Source organism: Hippocampus comes, unplaced genomic scaffold (genome assembly GCF_001891065.2).
Source record: "Hippocampus comes isolate QL1 unplaced genomic scaffold, H_comes_QL1_v1.1 scaffold167, whole genome shotgun sequence".
In the NCBI taxonomy this organism is placed as follows: domain Eukaryota; kingdom Metazoa; phylum Chordata; class Actinopteri; order Syngnathiformes; family Syngnathidae; genus Hippocampus; species Hippocampus comes.
Window position 1 is genome coordinate 236,152 of NW_017805502.1, and position 24,603 is coordinate 260,754.

A 24,603-nucleotide genomic window follows, 5' to 3' on the forward strand; every position below is an offset into this window, starting at 1 on the left:
CTTTGTTATGGACCGTTGCAAAAAGTCAACAGTGGCTTAGCCTGTCAGGGTCCAAAGGCTGCTGAAAAAGAGAGTGGACGGTTCAAGAACAACTACGGCTCAAGGCAGGTTTCAATATAAGGCAGGAGTGGAAGCATCTGCAGCGGTACCACCACAAATGTTTTACAGACTCCAGTCAGCATCAAGGATTAACTCTGCAGAAGTGCTTTTCACCTTCTTCTTCTTTCTGCAACACTTGATCTGAAACTATGATTATGGTAAAAGAGGGAAGAGGAAGGTGGCCTCAAGTAAGCACGCTCAAGTTTTCGGCTCTGCGCTGAATTGACAGCGAATGAGTCGAGTCACTCCAATTGGATGGCAGACAAGTCGGGTGTGTTTTTGTCTTATACCTCTGCTTATGTAGGATAATAGTAAAGAAAGAAATCTTCAACCGCGCGCATAGTTAGACTGTGCGCTGCACCAGATTTGCACGGGGCACGAAAATAGAGCCCTAAATATCCAAAACAAGCCAATGAAAATAGACAGAGCGGTGGAAAAATCAATAGCACTGTGGATAAGAGCAGCTCGGGTGGAAATAAAGCATCTTATTACTGACTCAGCACACTTGGAATCACAGGAGATGAATGCATGGCTGGTATCCATCTGCGTTATTCATGGCTTGACTGACAGTAAATGGCTCTCTCAGATGTGCCTTTGTTTGCTTTGTGCCAACAGGTGTTTTGTGACGTGTGCTCCTCAAGCCAAGTCATGGCTTTGTCCGGAGCGTCCAAAACAAAGACAAATCCCTTTGCCTCTCTCTGAACATTCCACTCAAACCGAATAACATCTTTTTTTTTTAAGCCGTTGGCAGCCATTAGCGGAATGTGACAGAATGCCATGGAAGCTAAGAAACCTGGAAATTTGATCGAAGGACTGCAGGAGCACACGGCCAGTGATGAATGGCTTCGTCATATAATGTCATTGCAATATTTGTTGTAATCATCCTCACTTGAGATGATTCACTGAAACGTCTCTGCTCATCGAGGAAAACAACTGGCATTTTCATTTGTGCGGAAATATGCACCATCATGAGGGAGAATATGATTTCAGGATGGCGTTGTGGTGATGCTGGTCGTAACGATGTATTAGCACTGTAACTGTGTTAAGGTAAGCCAAAATGTCGAGAATGTAAGTCGAGCTAGCCGCTACCCCACCACGCGCGCCAACTTGAAAATAAAAGCCTAGAAAGTTTTTTAAGGCTATTATTTGGGAAACTTTTGTTTTGAAGTTGGCAGTGTGTTACGTTATGAGTATGTTTGCAGCTCCCTTGACACATCAAAATGAGGGCACACACGATAAATAAACTGTTACCAGCGGAAGAAAAAAAAATCCATCTTTTTTTTTTTTTTTTTTTTTTTAATTTTAATTTGAGGTAGCGGTACTCAAATTCCTGTAGGCGTCTTATGAGTATCACAAGAACAAGAGAGAAATAGAACGAGAGGTTGCTGTGGGATCATGTGAAGTTCTGGTATGCCATAAAAGGTCCCGGGATGCTAGAGACTAAAGTTGAGAAGTACTCTGTACTGCTGTGGACCGGCCCACTGGAATCACTGTTTCAAACTCTTCGTACAAGATGATTTTTTACAAAAAAATGGCTTATAAATGACTCCGTTTTGGAAAAAAAAAAAAATCCACCGGAACATTTGGTGAAGACTCCCCATCAGCAATCCAACCTAAACTCAAGGCCTCTCTAACATACAAATCTTGGCTGTCAGTGAAGATGTTTTACTTCAACATGCTTCCTTGGCACCAATTACTGTACTACTTTCCTATTTAGACAGGGCATTAGTGGCGTCTTGTGCTGTTTTAGGGCATTCCAGAAAGAACACAAATAATATGTGGATTCCATGAAAAAAAGACACACACACACACACACACACACACACACACACACACACACACACACACACACACACACACACACAAGTGGAACAGACTTTTGCCACTTCTTAAAGAACAGGCCTGATATTGAACATGCAGGACAGACTTTTTTTTTCACGTTAACCTTTGCACCTGCCAAGGTCACAACCTGCTGACTCAACCAAATGACATTCCTGCATGCATCGTGATGGCCAACAGGCACTCGGCCTCCAGCAACAAAGGACGAGGCAGGAGTGTGCTCTGAATCAATAGAAAAGTGGCATGTATGCACAAGGCACAAATGGGTTGAATGGGGGAAGGGAGGCTCTCACCTTGCCCCCCCGGCAAACATGAAGCTTGATTTGTTCCGAACAGGCGAGTGAGCCGGCCACTACCTCTCTCTCGCACACTCACACTTTACAGGCATGTAGAACAATCACAGCCCTCCTGGAGCGCCTGCACGCTCGCTCCACCCTCAGCCCTCGAGGACAGGCACGACCCAGGAGGAGGGGATACACCAGGGGGATGGGGGGGAGGCAGCAGCTCGAATGTATTTGCACTGGTGCAGCAAGCAGAAGGCAGAGCACAGTGGACAAGCCGGCTCCCATTGTGGATTACACCAACGTTATAAGAGAGACGGACAACTACCCTTGGGGGAGAAGAAACAAAAACAACAACAAAAAAAATGCTTCCATGAAGGTGCGGTGACATTTGTTGTTTATTTTGCATCCAACCTGAGTAATAGCAGAGCCATCAGACCTGGATCTACCATTTCTTTCTTCTGACAACTCTCACACAGTTGCACAGCCAAAGTGGATTCAACGTGAGTGTCTTTCATATAACCCCCCCCCCCATCTCCCCCAACTCTTTTTACGATTGTAATTATGGCTTTTAGTCTCATCATGGCACACATCTTGAAATCCAATGCCTCTAAGTGATTGCGTGCAGTTCAACTATTTGAGGATCAATGTGGGTCATCTCTCTGCAAACAAACAGCTGAGGTCTCCATGAGACGCACACACGCCGCCTTTACGGCGTCGTTATTAGTGGTCAAACAATTCAGTCATTGTTTTTATTTTGTTCCGCGCACTCTCACTATCAAGAAATGCAAAAGAATGGCGTGTTACCTGACTGGCGTGCGGTTAAATGCAAATTACAAAAAAAATGTGACATGCTGCTTATTAGCTTCTTTTTGTAATAAGATGATCATAGCACCTGGAGGAAAGGAAAAATATTGATATAAAATATTAGTGAAATATTTACACTCAAAACAAGAGCGGTAATTCAATATTATTATTTTTCTCAATAAACGGCATTTCAAATGGACAGTAGAGAGACTTTCACCGACACCAACTAATGAGGAAAGAACTGTTTGGAATCTTCACTTCGATTGCTACAGGAGAAAATAAACTCAAGTTGTATTGAACAAAAACATTAGAAACTCCCCTCAGAAGGCTACAACATTCCAGCAAAGAACAAGTTCATGAAATATATATTATTAAATAACGTCATAGAGAAAAAAAAAATAATAATGATCATGTGAAAACAAGTGATATGTGTAACCGCAGCGATCCCTCAAAAGGGTTTAACTGGATTAGTCCGGGAAAGTGACGTTTTTATGCGTGTGAAGTGCTGAAGCTTGAAATGTTAATGGACTGTAAATGGTGGGAGCGCCAATATTTTGTCTCGCAGCTGCGGTCGCAAAAACCTGCACGAGGAAGCGCACACAGCAAGCTGGGAGGCAGCGTGTGCATTCGCACCGCACGGAATAATTGATCAAGTCATCGTTAAGAATTCTGCCAATTGCTGGAAGTGAGTGTTGATTCACCGCGTCTTTAGCCAGGAATGGAGGTGCATGACGCTGAAAGCCTTTGGGCCCTATTTTCGCACCCAGTGCAAGTCTAGTGCAAAAAAGCCGTCTAACTGCGCGCATGGGTGAGTTGACTTGATTCTTGGCCACTGGAAGGTTTCTCTCATTCCCTTTGAATTCAGGGCAGGAGAGGCGCACACAGACTTTGACATTGTGGAAATAGAAATAAACTCGCTGGGGTCCATGCAGAAGATCGACACGTGCAGAGTAGGTTTGCAAGTCACTGCAAGCAGATCTCTGCTTGCTAATGATGTGATAGCTGATAGCTGTGCCATGGCCCAGGAGGGGTGTTTGGAAAAATATCACAGAGACCATGATAATAATGATGACTTTATTTCAACAACGATTCCGAGGGTTCACTGCACCCTGTTGTTACAAATTCGAATGAAATACGATGACATCCACCACACACTCACACATCAGTGTAGCGCAGAATCTGTCTGTCTGCGCCACAACTTAGACCTGCTCTAAGCTGATCTAAAGACTAGTCTATGTTCGGTCACCAAATTCTCAAGTGCGTTGGAGGCTTGAAAAGTAAAATGCCCTCGAACTGCACTTCAGCTAAATTCCCTAATACGGCAAACTAGATTTGCCCCGACACGAAAACCAATATGAGCCACTTTTTATTGCGAGCGCACGTGCACCTGTCTCCAAAAATAGTAGTCTATGTAATAGGACTTGAACAAAGAAAAACATTAACATGGCCAAATTGCGACATCCGTTTGGTTGTCGAATTATTATTTTCCTTTCCAGTCGCCCCTCTGCTTTGGATATTTCTGACATACAGTGAGAGTAAAACAAAAAATTTCCAAAAACAAAATGCCTTCTGCTGAGTTGAATGAGTTTGTTGTTTCACATTTTACATTTCACATTTACCAGTCGAGAATAGCTCCTCAAATCACAACTTCTAATGCACACGCTGATGTGTACAATGCATTTGTGACTTCATTTGGATTTTTTTAATACTGGTCGGGCGAACCAAACCGCACCGGGTTCGGATATCAGCGTTCACTTTGTACCACAGGGCACAAGCAGAGTACTGTAATCGCAGCAGAGGACTTTTGAACGCAAGCAAACGTCACAAGTGTGGACACAGAATTAGTCGTACTTCTCACTTTCCAATCCCCAGTAGGTTTTCTCCTTATTTTGTGTGATTACTGTGTCTGTGGAAGCTTGGTTTCTTTTACACTGAAGCCTGAGAAAAGCGTATTTTTAGCCCGCACGTGTGCTTGCAGCACTTTCCAGATGTAGTAATGGCAATTAATCCCAGTATGGTCTTCAGCGTGTCTGCTAAAACAGCACATCAATTTTTGGCAAATATCTGAATGACAGAGTCCAAGAATTTATTTGTTATGTTTTGCATCAACACTGAGGCTCCAGCAGGCTCGTTCCATTCATCAGTCAATACATTTAATTGCCCCCACCCCCCCCACCCCAAGTGTTTGGTCCAATCCAAGACGAGCACAAAAGGACTTTCCTTGGCTAGTCGTCATGTGGAAAAATCCGCCATGTCGCCTCACCTCTCCTCTTTGGCAAAGAGTTTGTTCAATGCACGTGTTGCTGGTTAATGATACAGTGAACACCCCCCACCCCACACGACAAGAGCAAACTTCTTCATTACTGCCCTATTGGTGCGCTGTATTGTGGAAATACACGGCGCCTGTTTGCGAGTGACACAAAGTGCAGGTGGCAGTGACAATGAGGGTGACTAATCAGGTGTGGTTCCACACCATTAACATTTAATGATCTGTTGTGCTGTCACAGTGAAAGAACAAATTGTTTACTTTTATTACCCCTATGGCGCTGTGTCCGATGAATAAATCAGACGCCAATTGCCGCTAATCCGCATTAATGTGTAGAACGTCCACCTGGCATCGAAGCGCTTCGTTCGTTGACTGTCATGTGTTGGGGCTGCATCCGGCTCTAATAAAGTCACAGGTCGAGCTTCATGAAGAAAGCCGCAGGCACAGGCTTTGTGATGCGCCGGTGACTCACGCGGCCCTTTGTTGTATCGATCGGTATGGAAACTAACTCTTATGCCTCAGCAACACAAAGCTGGACAGAAAACCACACTGGACATGCGAATAATGTAGCTGTACAACAATTTTATTTTAAAACTGTGAGAGATGCCAAGCTGTGTCGGGGAAAACTTCCAAAGAACTGGCAAAAGTTGTCCAACTCTACAAGAGGAGAAGTCCTGATTCAACTGTTGTACAAGCAAAGAAAAAAAAATGTTATTTTTGTTAAAACAGTCACTGTGACTTGACAGTAGTACAAGAAGCCACGCCAGAGGCCAAATGTCCAATCAGAGAGACAGATGGTGTGACTTTGCAAGTGCCAATCATTCAACGCACACTCACCAGCATCTTTTTTGACATCATGCCCGCATCCGCGAAAAGTTTAAAAAGTAACGAGTCTCATTTTACAAAGTAAGCAGCAGTAAGTACAGACAGCTGTGTTCATATGTGGGGACGACAATGAAAACGTTTCAGAAAAATCAATATTCAAGGTTCGCGCGTTACGATCCCTGAAAAATCTGCTCAAGTATTTGTACGTCATGACCCCCCCCCCACCCCCACAGCATTTATGAGGCTTCTCCCCTGACGTTTAACATAATCAACGAGGCACACACTGAGGGAGATGGACAAAGTGAAATAGAAAACAAAAATAACCCCCAAAAAGCCATACATTTGAATTTTGAGGGGAAGTACAGATATGCAGCGTTGCCTTTAAGTTCCACTACACTCCGTTCCCACACAGACATCAGTCCACTAAATAAATACATGAGCTCAACTTCCCATAGTTTGGAACATGTTGCACTTGATGAGATGAGCCCTCAACAGTCCATATTAATCCAACTACAAGTTGCTATCACGCTGAATGGAGTTAGCTTTCACGAGTGGCGCGTTTCCCTCCAATGAGGCGGTCTTGTTTTGGTGTAATGGCTGACAAAGACACACGGCGTGTGCTTCCTTGAATTGTTTTGCTCTATGTCTTTAATTTTTCTCAAAGTTCTGCGGCCATATTTCATTGGATGATGTCCGAGAGTTGGATGGTGTTTGGCTGTGTGCATGGTTTGCTGATGACATCATTTTCAGGGCTTTTGAGCCAAACGTGTACACAGGACTGATGCGTTGAAAGATTCCCTAGACCGCTAATATTTTCTCGCGCACCTTAACTGTTTGAGTCAAGGCTAAGGCATCGTTACCGAATATGCTGAGCACGGAGAGGACGAGGACGCCATGGAAAATGATGGCTGTGCACAGGTTTGTCTCTGGAAAGATACACGGGGATCGAGCAGACTCCTTGATTAATCTGAGTGAAAGCCTGAGAGTAAAGCCAGCACCCAGTGTGGCGTGCGTGACAACCAAGAGCAATGTCTGCAGCCCGTCCAATCAATTCAATTTACTTTCTAAGCGCTTTTAAAACAACAAACGTCCAACAAAGTGCTGTACCAGCAGAAGAAAAGGGGATGCAATGAATTTAAGGAACAAAATCATCCAAAACAAGTAAAACCCACTCAAGGCAAGACTGCTCACAGAAAAAAGTATATTTAAAAAAAAAATTTAAATCTGAAAGACAGATAGCATGACCCAAATGTAAGTACAGGATGCGTGGATCAGTTGCAGTCAAGCTTTGGAGCCAACTGAAAACCAGGATGCACAAGTTATAGTACATTTTGTATATGGAAGGCAGGGGGGCACCCAGCCCAAAATAAGGAATGTCTAGTACTGTACACTGTGAAGCTGAAACCCCCCCAAACTTTCCAGTTGTTGCATGAGCCTAATAACACAGTTGCCTTGGTCATATTTTAATGTTTTTGAAAAACATGAAAAGAAAACACAACAACAACCAAAAAAACCCCAAAAGAATCCAGTTGCATAAATTCACCCTTTGCAGATTACCATGACCTGGATGAGAATCTCCATAGACAAAGAAAAAAACACAACTTGTAGCCTTTTTTTTTCCAATAATGTGACATCAGGAAAAAAAGGACTTAACACTTCTCACATTTCTCGATAAATATGTTTCAAAATTGCATTTTGATTTCATTTATCGTACACAGTTTAGTCTCTCAATTGTGGTAGCGCGTTTTAAGCTTGTTGTGTTATCATGTTTCACATGACAGAAGTGGTTGATTTTGATGGTATACTTGTTTTGGGTGACAGTGTTATTAAATTATTCCGTGAAATGTGATGTTCGTTACCTCTTCATCAAATTTAAGGGGGCTTTGGGGCTTTTGCCTTATAATCATACCTTATTTGCTTCCAGGCAGGAAAAAAAAAGCATTAAAAGTCAGTCACATGCTTATAGAGTACATAGATAATGAGATGATATTGCAGGCACAAAGAATCCTCTATGGCGTAATTACAGAGAGGGGAGGAAGATAGCAAGGTTCAAAGAAAGAGAGGCCAAAGGAAATCAAGACCTCCTTGGAACATTAAACCTTAATTAAACAAATGAATAAAGAAATAAATCAACAGTTATTCATGTCACACCATATCTATATGCAGGTAACAAGTCACAAAAGGCCACCTTAGCTAAATGCTGCTTTGGTGTGCCATATGGACAAATTATAGTAACAACTAAGAAGAACATTTGATAGCCAAGGACAGGCTTTAAAGATGTGGAGGAATGTTTGACAAGAGAAGAGTCCCATTCTCCGCGTCTCATCGACGCCCATCTGGCATAGCTTCTCACGCATTCCTCCGTCAGTCAACGTGCGACACTTGACAGGATGTCATGCGGCACGATTAGCAGCTAATTGGTCAGCGGGTTCCCAGTGGAGGAGTGGGAACGTCCACCTACTATAAGAGCACTTTCACCTCCCTATTTTTAGCCAAGCAGAATCACAAATGGATATTGGAGGTGTTGGTGTGGAAGTAAAAAGTGGACTGAAGTGCAGGGCAGCAGGAGTAATCTAAAAAAAATAAATTAAAAAAAGTGTGGGGGGGGGGTGTTATTTCCAAAAAGGGGTGAATAAGGCTCATGGAAAAACCAGAATACTCAAAAGTAGCAAAGAAACACTACAAAGGGAATCATCACACAACTAGATGAACATGACTAACAACAGAAGTACACAAACGCAACAATGAACGAGGAAAGGCTGACAGAAAGCGAGAACTTGACGAGGCAGCGAGACGCACCCGGACGAAATTTGAGTGGCTGAGGGAGCTGAATAACTGACACAGAAGAACAGAGCTGACGAGAACCGGTGGAACCCTGACGAGTTGACATGATGTGAAAAAAGCAACACAGGAAAACACGGCAAAACATGAAACAAAACAAAATCTAATCAAAGTCAACAAAAAACGAGAAATTTTCAAAACAAAATGTCTCGTTGGAATATTCTACCACCAAACTATTGAAACTTATACTGCACAGGCAAAACAGAATTTAGCCAATCTCATATCGGTTCAAAACAAAACACTCTTCATGTTTTTAGCGTTCAAACTAATTGCAAGTTTGGAATGTAGACTACCTGCAATAGTCGTCCGCCCTACCCCCAAGTCTCTGAGCAAAGCCCCATAATTCTTATTCCAGAAACGCAATGTTAATTGTTTAGACCGGTGGGGGCACAAACAACATTCTTGCAAAGTCAAATTCGGCGTGAAGTTCGCATCCAGTTAAGTGTAATGAAAAATGTCCACTGCTAATATTTTGACACAGTAACAGTCACACAAACGTAATCAAACACGAATGTTTTTTTGAATGTAGCAGCAAGTGGCCAGTGTGACAAGCTAATGCTAGTTGCTTCTTCTTGACAAACATCGACCACTCAAATGCACTGACCCTGGTCACACAAGAGCCAAAATAAAGTTTTGTTTTGGGTTTTTTTTTAGGATGAAAGGTAGTACATAAGTAATATATTGATTGATTGAGTAATTGAACCAAACTAGGAAGTAGAAAGCAACCAAAACAAAAGCGGTAACAGTACTAAACATGTCTTTAGAGAAGAAAGAGGCATCCACATGATGGCTGGCAGGAGAAGCATCACACTCTTCAAGCCACTCCATTAAAAGCAACCAAGCTCTCTTAAGAGCCATATTTAGCCACCCGCGCCTTTCTGATCATCAACCACGACTGTTTGACCTTATCTGTACTATTTTCTTTTCCTGAATCCCCCCCCCACACTACCCTCATCGTGTTTTCTCGTACTTTCTTCTATTTCCACGTTTATTTGCGCAAGATTGCACACAGACTCCCATGAACCCGTTGTTCCTTAGATTGTCATGTCATTCGTCTCTTGCTACGTTCAAGCAATTTATTTATAAGCAAAGGAAAACAAACATGACATTTATTCCACTCAACAGTGACACGGGGAGGAGAAAAGAATGAGATGTATACGCGAGGCAGCAAAGAAAAACAAGGGAAAGCGGGAATGCAGCGGGTACGCATGGGGTGATTATGTGGAGGCGAGGTGATGGAATACATTTGGAGGGATCAAGGGAAAATCTGTCGATCAACTTTGAGAAAATATGAAAGGGAAAATAAACGGTGCTGGTTTTGCGTCAAACTGAACATAAGAATCCGAGAAGTGGGCAAACATCCAGACGGACGATCGGTCGAGATGTAATAATATTCACATGGCAGCATGATCGTCTGTCAGAGGCTGTTTGTAGCAAATACGATCATTGTCAATGTCTCCAATGCTGCATAAGGCTCAAGTGCTGGCCTTTGGGTCGGAGGGAAAAGGTCAGGCAGGACAAGCAAAATTAAAACAAGATACTAATCCAGTTATGACAAAATAATGAGAAGAGAATGGCCGTCCCATGATCCTCCAGCGCACCGAGCAAAACCTTTTCATCACGTCCCATCCATAGTACACGATGAGAAAACTTGACCACGTCATTTGTCTTGCAGGAATGGAAAGCATCAGTGTGCAAACGGACTGGGATGCTTTAACCCTCTCCTCTCTGGTTGGGATGGGAAGAAACAACCGCTCTTCCTCTTCTCTGTTTGAGCTCAACAGCCTCAACGGCTCCCGCAGCGGAAGCTCCTTCTTTGGCATATTTCCAGAGAATGGCTCCGACACCACCCCGTACCCGCTACCCCAGCCCAGGGTGAGGGACCAGGGCCTGGCCCAGGCCGAGATCGCCGTGCTCGGGGTGGTGCTGGCTCTGACCACCCTGGGGAACAGCTTTGTGCTGTGGGTGCTACTCAGGAGGAGGAAGCACAATGCACCCATGCACGTGTTCATGGTCAACTTGTGTGTGGCTGACCTGGTGGTGGCCTTTTTTCAGGTGACCTCATGACTTCCCGTCTTTGGTATTTAGCCTATGACCTGTGCGTTCGATGATACACACCCGATTCAAATGAACTATTGTGTTGGAGGAGGGACACATCTAAAACAGGCTGGATAGGGGCTCTCGGGGACCAAACTTGGGCACCCATGCTTTATATGCATTCCCCAAGGGTTGACTGTTCTCACAAGCATTTGCTTGGATTGTACAGTAAAAATAATATAAACAAGTTTATTTTGGGTTCCTTGATCCATGCGTTCTCTATCGATCTGTCCGTCTTCTCCCAATGTTAACCAGTCAGTTTTAAACAGCTATCGGTCACGTAAAATGAATGAAAACAGTTACGGATGAGGAGTGGTATCCTTTATACATAACGTCTTGGAGGTCTTGCAGTCAGGTTTCAAGATGATGCATAGCACAGAGTCAGTCGTGAGTTTTTAATGACAGCCTCCTGGCAAATGAGACTATGTGTGTCGGTTTTAACTGCAGCATTTGATACAGTGGATCAAAGTATTTTGTTGGCTCGTTTGCAGCACCTGGTGGGGATTGGCAGTAGCGCCATTGAGTGCTTTAGGTGCTATTTGGCTGACAGAACTTTTTGAGTTAGCCTTGGTTGCTCTGAGTCACACACTGCCCCACTGTAGCGTGGTGCTCCACAGAGCTCCATTCTGGGGCCTCTGCTGTTCTCACAGTATCTGCTCATTTTGGGTTCCATCTTAAGGAGACAAGCCATTTCCTTTCACTGCTATGTGCATGACTGTCAGATCTACAGTATGTGCCGCTGAGCAAAAAAGATGCTTTCTCATTGAGGCCACTTTGATCCTGTCTGGAGGAAATCAAGACCTGGATGGCACTGAATTTCTTTAATTCCAATGAAAAGAAGACAGATGTGATGGTCCCAGTGGCCCTTGTACATCCCGTCTTGTGGACTTGGGCCCCCTTATCTTAAGCAAACATTCTCGAACTTGGGTCTTAAACCAGGTAACGATTTTAAATTGGACGGGCAAATTGATTCTGTTGTTAAATCGAGCTTCTTTCATCTGAGGCAGCTGGCTAAAGTAAAGCCTCTCCTTTCTCAGGAGCATTTTGAAGGAGTAGTTCGTTCCTTCATCTCAGCTCGGCTTGATTGTAATGCACTTGTCAGCCATCCATCCATTTACCGCCACTTATCCGGTGTCGGGTCGCGGGGGCAGCAGCTTTAGTAGGGAAACCTAGACTTCCCTCTCCTAAGCCACTTCTTCGAACTCTTCCCGGCGGATCCCGAGGCATTCCCAGGGCAGCTGGGTGACATAGTCTCTCCAGCCTGTCCTGGGTCGACCCCGAGGTCTCTTGCCAATGGGACATGCCCGGAACACCTCACCAGGGAGGCGCCCAGGAGGCATCCTAATCAGATGCCCGAGCCACCTCATCTGGCTCCTCTCGATGTGGAGGAGAAGCGGCTCTACACCGAGCCCCTGCCGGATGACCGAGCTTCTCACCTTATCTCTAAGGGAGAGCCCGGACACCCTGCGGAGAAAACTAATTTCGGCCACTTGTATCCGGGATCTCGTTCTTTCGGTCACGACCCATAGCTCGTGACCATAGATGAGGGTTGGGACGTAGATCGACCGGTAAATTGAGAGCTTCGCCCTTTGGCTCAGCTCCTTCTTTACCAAGACAGACCGATACAAGTCCGCATCACGACAGACACTTCACCGATCCGCCTGTCGAGCTCTCGCTCCCTCCTGCCCTCACTCGTGAACAAGACCCCAAGATAGTTAAACTTGTCAGCCAATCCTCCATTAAGAGTCCCCAGTTGCTCCAGAATGCTTTTGCTCGCCTTTTGACTGGTACTTGTAAGAGGGAGCACATAACTCCTACTCTGGCATCTATTCACTGGCTCCCTATACATTAAGATCCTATTATTTGTTTTCAAATCTTTAAATGGCCTTGCCCCACCTTACCTCTCTTGAGCTCTTCTGCCCCTACGCACCTGCCCGGTGCCTCAGGTCTGTGGACCAGACACTATTAGATATATCGAGAACTAAGTGGAGGCTCAGAGACGGATCAAGCCTTTTCTGTTGCCGGTCCTTCTCTTTGGAATGACCTTCCGCTGAACGTTAGGCAAGCCCTCTTGCTGCCCATCTTTAAAACTTGTTTCAAAACTCGTTTTTATTCTTTGGCTTTTGAGTCAGCATGAGACTTCATTTTTTTAGGAATACTGTTTTTTTGCTTTCTACAGACTTCCTTATTCATTTATTTTTTTTTATTGTTGGGTGGCAAGGTGCTCAAATGGTTAGCACGTCAGCTTCACATTGCAGAGGTGCAGGGTTCCATTCTGGCTCCAGCCTTCCTTTGTGGAGGTTGGATGTTCTCCCTGTGCCTGTGTGCGTTTTTTCTCGGTGCTCTGGTGTCTTCCCACATCCCCAAAACAGGTTGATTGAGCACTCTCAATTGTCCCTAGGTGTGATTGTGAACGCGTTTGTTTGTTTGTCTGTGTGCCCTGCGATTGGCTGGCAACCAGTTCAGGGTGTACCTCGCCAGCTGCCCGAAGTCAGCTGTGATGGGCTCCAGCGTGCCCGCGACCCTTGTGAGGATAAGCAGATTAGAAAATGGATGGATGCACACCTAAAAGATTAATTGATTATGAACATTTTTGATTAGTTTGATAATGGAATTGTTGTCAGTTAACAAATTAATCATTGCCCTACTAATGCTGATTCCTAATTTTAATACACTTTTACATTTTGTTGTTATTGTGTTATTCATGCTTTACAGTGTCCTTGACTGCACAGAAAGGTGCATACATCTTAAAAAATGTCTTCTTATCATTATGAAGTCATTATTGTGTCCTACACAAGCCAGAGTATCACATTCCATGTGTCTTCATCATAGGTCGCGAGTGGGAGCAATCACTCAACGGACAATAGGAAAGCGGCAGGTTTTACCTCGGATACTACTTAAAGCACTGGCACAAGAATAACTTCTAACATCTGCAAATAATTTTCAAGATCCTGCATCTGTCTGACTCGCTGTTTGGGGATTTTTTGCCAGCAGCTAAAATAACATCAACATCATCATTGATACCAACTCAGTGAAGCAATCGCAATCATTCAAAGATATGAATCCCCAGCTTCAAGAATCATTTCTCCCAAAGGAGAATGATTCAGGCCTACTGGGATGTGTTTTCCCAAATGTAAATTGGAAATGAAAAGTCTTGAGAGTTGTAAGAAACTCAGGTTGGCTGCAGTGTAAAAAAAAAAAAAAAAAAAAATCAAAATAATAATGTGTGTATGCAGGTTCTTCCTCAGCTCATTTGGGACATCACAGATAAGTTTCAGGGACCTGATTTCCTGTGCCGCTCCATCAAGTACTTGCAGATAGTGGGAATGTTTGCGTCCTCCTACATGATCGTGGCCATGACGGTGGACCGACACCATGCCATCTGCTGCCCGCTGCAGGCTTACCGTAGCGGGGCGGTATCCCGCTGGAACACACCAGTCATGGTGGCTTGGGGCTTGGCGCTTGTCCTCAGCATACCCCAGGTAAGCACTCATATCATGACCTCCCTGCCAGGCTGGTGACTACACATACCAGAGAACTCAATCTATTTTTAGTGCCATGAGGTCATTGCCGAAGTAAGATTGATGTAAGCTTGAAGATCGTGCAGTCTCTCATCATTCTGCCAGGTGTTCATCTTCTCGCGCTCAGAAGTGAGTCCCGGGGAGTTTGAGTGCTGGGGTCACTTTGCCGAGGTGTGGGGGCTCAAGGCATACATCACCTGGATGACGGTAGCCGTCTTTCTGCTGCCCGCCCTCATCATTACCATCTGTCAGGTAAGAGTGCTTTCAGACAATTCTGGCCTGTCCACAAAGACCAGGATGTAGACTACAATCAGGCAGACAACGGCATCCAATAATCAAGTGTGCTGTCTGGTTACTTTTAAAAGAGTAGACAAACATTGGAATTGTGTGCGTTAGCTCTGCCTTGTGAGAGCCTTCGACAACAAGAAAATCAGCCGAGATGCAAGCGGTGATGAAACTCATCACCAATCACGAGTACCGTGATTGGATGCACATTAGTGTGTTTGCAAGTAAGGGAGCCAGAGGGTCTATAATTGAATCAATTACACATGATGATGCCTCATCATTTGAAATTACATCCGTGACACAGGCTTGCAATTATGATGATGCATTGCTTCTTATTAATTATTGGGCACAAGAATAAAATGGTGTTTTGACTTCATGTCAGGCTCATATGGAGGGTACTGTTTCGACAAGCCACGGAGCTTGGCGGTCGGTGTTTGTAACATCCATGGTGGGCAGGCCTCCTGGGAGCACCGAAACCACTGGCATAACTCGTTGCTCTTCTATTTGGAGAAGAATATTTCCGGAGTCGAGCTGTTACCACTAATTAAGACAACACTTGCAGGACCACCGCTGAAAGGGATTGCTCAAAACAGCTGCCCACATGGGAACTGCCTGCCAAAGACAAGTAGATCGCAGCCAAACAGAATTGCTGACAATTTATTTTGATGAGCCCATTGCACGTTTCAGGCACTTTTTCAAATGTGACATTGTCTCTGCCAAAAGGAAATCCTCCTGAACATTTCAATCGACTTGGCTGTTCAGCACCATGTCTTTGACAAAAGAGTGTTGTCTTCATATATTGCTGGAAATTACTTGTGTGGGATAAACCACAGGGACTCTAAGGAGAGGCTGATCTGAACTTTGTCGCGTGTAATTTGATTAATTAGAAAGCTAGCTAGACAGCTGTCTCATTAATTAGATTAATAAGACAGCTAGCTAGCTCGCTGTCTCATTAATCTATCTAGCTAGCTAGCTAGCACATCTAGAACCACCTCCACCCAAAAAAAAAAAAAACCCTCAAAAGTAGTAAATGTCAAAAGTAAGACACCAACATTAGATGTTGGGGATCAAAGAACACAAGTCATTTTAAAGTTAATAACTCATGACGTTGTAATGCCTTAGATCACCTTGTGGCCATCTTGATAGTATACATCGTGTTTTGGAGTAGCAGATGTCCAAAAGCATAGTCCAAAAAAAATAACGGCTGTGAGCACTGAGAGTTCATTCTGAACATAAATTAGAGATTGAGGAATTGGATAATGCCACACGAAAAATGTCCGTGGTTGGTTTACTGCTGATGGTGAAGGTCAACACACACTCCAAATCACACACTCCTCATTCTTTTGTTTCAATTTCCTGAAGCCCTTCAACCACAAATGCGAACATGATAACTGGCAGCTGAATCTGGCATGTGCCCATCGTAAAATTTAATCCAGAGCAAAAGTCTTGGTGATATCATTTCAAATGTGCTAATTGGCCATTTTCCAGATAAGAATCTTCCGGGAGATCCACAATAATATCTACCTGAAGTCGGAGAGGACGGTGATGGCTGAGCTGAAGAGGAAAGAAATCCTCTTCCGCTTCCAAAGCTTTAGGCAGGAAGAGGAACGGACCAGGGAAAGGGGTTGGCGGGCATCCGGAGGTGGAGGTTGGGCGGGGCTGCACTTGAAGCCCGTGACAAACAAAGCTCACAAAAACACTTACAGTACAAGTCACGTGGGAGACGCCACAGCAAGAACCACACCGCCGCCGGCTCAGCAGCAAGTGAGCAGTCCTGACTGTCAGGAGTCCTGCACATCCTACGAGGTGGCCTCAGGCTCACCTCGCTGCTCCCTCGATTATGCCCCCCATGACCCCGCCGCCATGCCGCCACCAAGCATCACCAAAGCCATGTCTAAAACAGTCCGAATGACACTGGTCATTGTCCTGGTCTACACCGTCTGCTGGTCCCCTTTCTTCATTGTCCAGCTGTGGGCTGCATGGGACCCCAACTCTCCCAGTCAAGGTCAGTAACATATACATTGACAAAGCGTTTGATGTGTTTGGCTTTAGGTTCTTTAATTTGACCTTCTCTAAACTTTTGAGTGTGCACGTCCAACTTTCCACCGCGCTGCCCCATGCTGAGGCTCCTCATTTAATATGTTGTACCATGTCACTCGTTTTTAATCCATAAAAAGATGGAGTGTATGTTAGGGAAGATGCAGGTTGCTACAGATGGAGGACATGGGGCAGGAATAAAGACAAAAAAGGGGAATATTTTGAAAGGAGGGGCGTGCTCCAATTCATTTCAATGTAACCCGTGCAGTATGTACGCTGCGCGTATTTTTTGACCACAAGCTTCACTATTTCATCTACAGGTACATATGAAATTGTGAATGGAAAATGTGTACATCAATGAACATTGAACCCCCCCTCAAAAAAAAGGAAAAAAAAAACCTTGACATTGCACATGCCCCCTTTTTCAGGAAACTGGACAAGATCCAGTCCATATGAACAACAAACTGCAGTTTATATAACACTCAAAGGAGCACCAGAGGAGGACAAGAATAAATTGACTCAAATAATTAGAAACAGTAAAAACTAGCATTATAGTAAATTATTAGAGAACAGCAAAAGCAACATTAAAAACACATGGATGACAATGAAAGACTGTCAAAAAAGGGAATTTGACGGCAACGAATCAACTATTTTGTAATAAATTATGTCACTACCTCTTATGCCATGTCTAAAACTGCTTAGGAATTCAACACTCATGTCATTCCTGGCTTGGCGAGTGAGATTGCAGAAACTAGTGATAAAGCGGTTGAGAGCAAAGATATGTCAAAGAAACCATTTTCATAAGAGGAACTGATAAAAAAGAAATCATTGACGCCGTAAATAAAACTCAAGAGTATGATGTCAAAAGACTGTACTGATATCGATATGACAACTGTTAAAAGCATAATGGAGTGTATTGCCAACCCTCTGTCTCACATCTCCAAAGTGTCTTTACAACCTGGCATATTTCCGAGCAAAATGAAAACAGCCAAAGTTAAAACATGTATTGTTAAACGACAGAACCATTTCACGACTACCACAGTTCTCCAAAATATTCAACACAAGACTGGGTCATTTCATCAACCACATAATAAACTGGACAATCTACAATATGGCTTCAGGACAAAAAGGACAACATTATTTGCACTCAGAAAATTTGTTGAAGAAATCACAACTGCAATAGAAAACAAAGAGTATTGATATTCTTCAACTTAAAATGGCATTTGATACCATAGATCACAAACTGTTAGTCAGAAAAGTGCAAAAGTATGGCATTAGAGGGACAGCGCTGAAATGGATAACCGACTACTTACACAATAGATACCAATATGTAGAAATTTAAATCACAATTACAGAAAACTACAATGGGATGTCTCAGGGTTCAGGACAAGGACCACTGGTTTACATACCATACATAACATATATGAAACATCAAAAACGTTCAAAATAACATTGTTTGTTGATGACACAAACTCCCGTGCCATGGCGACAACTGGGAGCAAATGCACGTCGAGAGCTGAGCAGGATAAAGACCTAATTTTACCAGATTAAAATAACACTAAATTTAATGAAATTTTTAACTAAATTTATCATCTCTGGGAACCGACTGATAAATTCCAACCAGAAACTCATAATAATCAACACAGAAATTGAAAAAAATAACAGCAATTAATTTTCCAGGAGAACAAATTGACAATAAATTCAGCAAGAAGCCACACATAAATGTTATCAATGCCAAAACATCCAAATCAATTGCAATAATACAACAATGAACTTTTTGAATCAAGCGTCAGTACATACTCTGTACCGTTTCCTTATACTTCCATACATCTCCTCTTATGTGGAAGTACGGTGAACAGATACAAAACACACATCCTGTCTTCATCCTGCAAAACGAGCCATTTGTATAGTCAATAAAATCCATTTCAGAGAGCAGACAAACTCAGTCAAATTACAATTCCTCAAATTCCATGATCTAATTGACTATAAAATTCTCCAAATCATGCACGAAGCAATTGACCATTAGTTACACTGCAGCATACAAGAGTGGTCCCAACTGAGAGAAAATAAACATAATACCAAGAGAAATCTCATATTCCAAAAAAAGACCGTTCTGAACAAAGGTCTAAACCTACGGAAATCATGTGAGACCTTAATCAATTCGAAAAACATTTAGAAAATCAATACTCCAAAAATATGGTATGGTAATATTAATACACCAGTGAAGATGGTAGTGTTTTCTTTTACTTTGCTGTACTCAAAATCATATTTTTTTCTTCTTTGTTTCAGTTTTGTGTAAATGTGTATATATGTACTGTACTGTATACACACAAATATGAATCAGGTACGCACGCACTTACACACGCATGCGCTGATGAGCAGTACCCAGAACGAAACAGGAAAATAAAGTAGACACAAAAGTTTGTGAGTTTGTTAAAAGTAAATCACTGCCTACCTTCGTAGAGACCTGACGTGGCGACTGGGGACGCACCTTTGCAGCGTGTTCACGATCGTAGTTCCCGTGTACCGTTTTAAAATGAACTTAAGATTCCCATTCTTTGCCCGTGCCCTCGGTGAATTGTATATGAAAGAAAACTCTGAATTAGAATAATAATGACAAGAAAGATATAACGCAACAGCTCCAATCGCAAATTGCAATTCCAGACTGCCGGCCGCTAAAAACTTCCGGTGATGCAGGTCACGCGCCATTTTATTTTATTTTTTTAAACACTTTTGTGAAAGAGAGGTTGATAGGATGCTAAAAGTGTAGTGTGCACTAACAAAAAAAAAATTCATAAAAAATAAATGAAATAAAAAACACGCACACAGACACACAAATGTTTTGTTTTGTTTTGTATTGTTTTTTTTTTCTTCCTCTAAACCCCTTGTGATCGATTTAGGACCAGTCCCCACAGACAGATGAACAAAGACACATTGTTTGTGGCAACTAAATCATTTCCTGACAAATCAAGTAAAAATTGATAATTTCGTACAGTACACCTGATGATTCAGAGAGAGAGAGAGAGAGAGAGAGAGAGAGAGAAAGAGAGAGAGAGAGAGAGAGAGAGAGAGAGAGAGAGATTTTTACAGAAGAGGATTAGGGCCAATTCTGACTTTAATTTCTGAGAATAAAGTCAGATTCTGAGATAAAAGTAAGAATCTTGCCAATCTCGTTTTTTTGTCTTCATTGGCCCCAATCCTCTTCTGCAGATTTTAGACATTTATTAAAAAAACAACAACAACAACAAAGGGAGTTTTTGCAGCTCAAAGACGTGCCAGAGACTGTGAACTGTATCCCCTGATTTCTGAAGCTAAAGACAAACAGCAGACGGCAATAAATAACCTGTTTAGATTCCCCACCGATTTTGCAACCTGACCAGATGTTGACATTTCATCAACAATGGTCCGCGCCAGCAGCTTGCACTCAGTCAAAATTACAGGCGGGCACCACGAGGACATTGTGCTCACATGCACGCTTCGCCTTAGTTTTAGAATTGACCTTTACCTTAAACGAGTGATATGCAATCTTATTTGTTGTAACAGACACATACACACAAACACACAGTGCTGATCTTTATCGCTCTGTGCTCTCAATTCAGTTTTTCCCTCGTTTGCTGTCTGCAGTTTCTTTTATTATAGAATTCTTACTATTAGATCCAAACAGAAACAGGATTTGCGATTTTGCCCATCTGGAATGTTGACAGTACTATAGGGGGAACATTAATTCCAATACTGAATGTTATAGATTAGGATTCAGTATTTGAATTAATGTTCTCCCTACTGCCAGAAGTCAGGGGTCCCCAACCGCCGGTCCGCGGACCGGTACCGGTCCGCAGGGCATTTAGTACCGGGCCGCACAGAAAGAACTTGCCTTAATTCCGTTTTATTTATTTCGGAATACGAACGACGTTTTATTTTGAAAAATTACCGGATTCTCCGTTACATCCGTCTGTGTCACGCTTGACACACGTCAAGCCACGCTTCTCCGTCACGTGACCGATTAGCTAAAAACAAAACGCCAGAGCTCGCAAAATGAGTAATAAAACTGCTGGAGAGCGCAAATGACGGCGGCCTTAAAAGTACGTTCGAGACAACTGGATTAAAGTTATGTCTGAATATTCTGAGATCGCCACAGTAGCACTGTTGCTATTTCCGACATGCTACCTGTGTGAGGAGGGGGTTTTCTGCAGCAACCGCAACTAAAACAAAATTACGAAGTAGACTGGACATAAAACACACACTTGAGGTGTCATTTTCTCCAATTACCCCGAGATGGGACCGTCTGGTTGCAGAAAATCAAGCTCGGGGCTGTGTGTGGTGAGTCGTCATTTTCATGCACTTTGAATTTGCGTTGTATCGTATTTTGAAGGCATTAAACATTACCATCGCGATCAGAGAGAGTGTTGCGGCCAGATTAGACGCTCCTTGTGTTTATTATTATATTTCGAAAACACCACAGTTTCCATGCAGCTCATACCATATTATTTTGTTGTATTATTTCCGCCACACCTTCACTGCCGGTCCCTGAAAATATTGTCTGACATAAACCTGTCCGTGGGGCAAAAAAGGTTGGGGACCCCTGCCATAAGTGACAAAATGCAACTCAACTCCCAAAGAACAAAAATGAGTTTTAAGATGAGTTTTAAAGATGGACAGTCAGGGGGCTTGCCTAACGTTCAGCGGGAAGTAATTCCAAAGAGTCTATAAATATCAATGTCATATAAATACAGCTTGATGTCGAGTCGTCGATTGAGCGCTAATCACATGTCTTTGGCATTTCGTTCCAATCGGTTCATTTAGAGAGGATTTTTGACTCGCACATTGCTGACGAAAGACAACGCTGTGAGGAGTAGTTATCGAAATGTGGTGACACATTTGTTATTCGTTTGAACCAGACTTTTGGGGCATTGTAGCCTGCAATGACGTCATACTGTTTTCAGGAGTGGCCTTCACGATCCTCATGCTGCTGGCCAGTCTCAACTCGTGCACGAACCCGTGGATCTACACAGCCTTCTCCAGCAGCGTGTCCAGAGAGCTGCAACATCTACTGCACTGTGGCTCACGAGCCGGGCGTCGGGGCTCGCTGCCTGATGACTCCACCACCACACACACCTCCACCACCAAGGACAGCCAGTACTGACTGACTGAGACAACCTGGGAGATACGCGTGCTCCCTTGCCTCGTCCTCAGAAGGTAGCCCGCTTCCACCAGATGTTCCCGACGACAAATGACAGCTAGTTGTCAGCAGGACCTCCGTCTGCATTGGGCCCCTCCATGCAAAGAGAATTGGAGAGTGTCAGTGGAGGTGTCCGCGCATGAGGGAATGCGCAGCGACAGCATTTGCGATGTAAGGTGGCCTCGGCTCAGCATTTAAGTGCCACAAAGAAGTTCTGTCATTTTAAGAAGATAAAGAATGCAAGGTGTGAATCATGACGGACGTAATCTAGGACAAAGGGCAAGCAAGCAGACAGTAGAGACGGCGAGGCTGCTGCTGCAGCGGGACTGGCAACAGATGGCGGTGTTGGTGGCTGTTCCACAGGAACGCTGTAGTCGAAATCTAATAATGTGAACAAACGTTGTTAATTCAAAACAAGTGAATGGGCAACGGCTGTATTTATATTCACCCAAGAGGAACCCGTGGAGTTTCTCAGTCCAACAGAGAGCTGCAAGCAAGCTGGATGGAGGCTTATTCAAAAACTGAAACACACATAGTCACACACTCGGATACATTCACCCAAACAAACACGAGTCCCACCAGGCGAGTTAGGCCTGCAAAACGAACAATTCAGCTTTCCGCAAGCCAGCGGGACACAATGATGTGTTTTTATTACGTGTACACACAGCACGTGAAGTATACAAAAGGACCTTCCTGACTGTGAAGCCTTTGGCAATCTGCTGAAGGAACAAGAGGAAACATTTCAAAAACATTCCACGTACAAGAACAAACCAGATGAAACGTATATCAAAATTGATCACGCACATTAGACAAGATGTGCAATGTAAATGTTGCCGGATATTATCATTTATATGGTTCTAAAGCTGCTTAACCTGTATGGAAGAACTCCAGTCAAAGATAAGCTTGTGGTCTTCTTCACCAGAAAGGACCCTACAAGGCTATCAGAAGAAACAAAGAAAGTGGAAGCCATTCAGACAATGAAAGTAGTCCCAGTTCAAAGCAAGTGTCTGTGATGGCCATGGACACCTTTTTTGATCCCCCCCCCCCCCCCTTGATTTATTGTACACACACAACCACACACTCCCCCCCTACACACTCCGCCCTACCCCCTTGGTTTATCCCGCTGATGTCAGCCATGTTATTCTTGGAGGCGCTATCACCAGAGGCGGGCTTGTGTGTTGTGTCTCGCCAGCACACCTTCATTTTTCAACAGTTACTACCTTATGTCTGCTCATAAAGTTGGAGTACTGCTCTCTGGTCTTCAACTGCTGACAGACATCAAGTACACTTATGAATGTTTTTTTTCTTTGTTTTTTTTTTGTAAGCTTTGCTACATAAGCTTCTGAGAATGCAAATAGACGCAAGTGTGTATTAACTGAGATCACAACAAAGTGTACGGTCACAGGCCACAGCATTAGGTACACTTGCAAGACCACTCAATGGCTGTACCTACACTGCAAGTGCCTGATTCTGATGCCCCCGCCCTCAACTGGGATAATAAAAACCTCATGTATTTTTTAAATTTCATTCCATTCACTAAAATTGTAATGCCACAAGAGGAAGTTCTACTCACACACTGCTTTATTCAGCACGTGTGTTGCACACCACACAGAGAATCAGATGATACAAATGCTGCCATGTAAAAAGAGATGTCAGAGTGATGAATCAATCATCGATGTGAATGTAGTCGAAACAAACAAATCTGATTCACCACATTGACGTGAGCCTGACATGATCAAAATGCTCCGTAAATCTAAAATACAGGTAAAGAACAGATGGTGGTGTCATACATGTAAATATTTGAGGAGCGTAGATGATGAAATAAGAGAATAGACTCCTACTATCAGTTGGTGGAGTAATATTCACTTTTCAATTTTAATTTTCATAGATTTTCTTTAATTCATATCAAACAGTGTTATTCTACTGTACAATCAATGTAGAATAAAATAAAATGAACAGTGAACTATCAAGAAATGGACCAATGAAGAATAATAAATACGCCTTATAATGTAAATAATAATATTGAAGTTATGATCCTACATGCAGCATTAGCATCATTGCTACTTGCAAATGTGACCGATCAAAAGATGACATGATTGATTGCTGCTTTCAACCGGTGGTGCCGGCTAGTTATTAGCGGCTAAACTGCTAACATTTATGTGGGCAGACATTTTCATGCTTTCCACTTGTTCACCTGGGTGCTGCTTGTTCAAATGATTCAACAGGTTTCTTTTATTGACTTGTTTTTGACGACAGAGCATGCACAACAGTTTCCTCCTCCACATCGCTCTGGCGAACCTCTCTGGAAGGAACTTTTCTTGTCAAAATAGCTTCATCTTCGGAGGTCATGGCTGCCGATCAGCGGCGGGTTTAGCTGTACGTGTGGTCTATTTGTTACTATTACTTTCAGTTTACTGCGTCATCTTTCATTTATGGGAGGATTTTGTTGATTTCAACTTCTAAATCAACGTTAGAAGGGGTCTCGCGCACATTCCTGCCACTTCTGATGGAGTAAATGGATCATGGCCT

General features: G+C 43.3%; 1 protein-coding gene across 1 annotated transcript; it reads left to right on the plus strand.

Annotated features, from left to right (window-relative positions):
- Positions 1 to 2,290: 2,290 nt before the first annotated feature.
- LOC109520229 (vasopressin V2 receptor-like) lies at positions 2,291 to 23,685 on the plus strand. The gene is made up of 6 exons (XM_019877332.1): positions 2,291 to 2,722; positions 10,634 to 11,013; positions 14,292 to 14,537; positions 14,682 to 14,828; positions 16,350 to 16,866; positions 21,839 to 23,685. Exons 2-6 carry the CDS (start codon positions 10,636 to 10,638, stop codon positions 22,036 to 22,038), a joined length of 1,488 nt encoding a protein of 495 aa, XP_019732891.1. The 5' UTR covers positions 2,291 to 2,722; positions 10,634 to 10,635; the 3' UTR covers positions 22,039 to 23,685.
- The last annotated feature ends 918 nt before the right edge of the window (positions 23,686 to 24,603 follow it).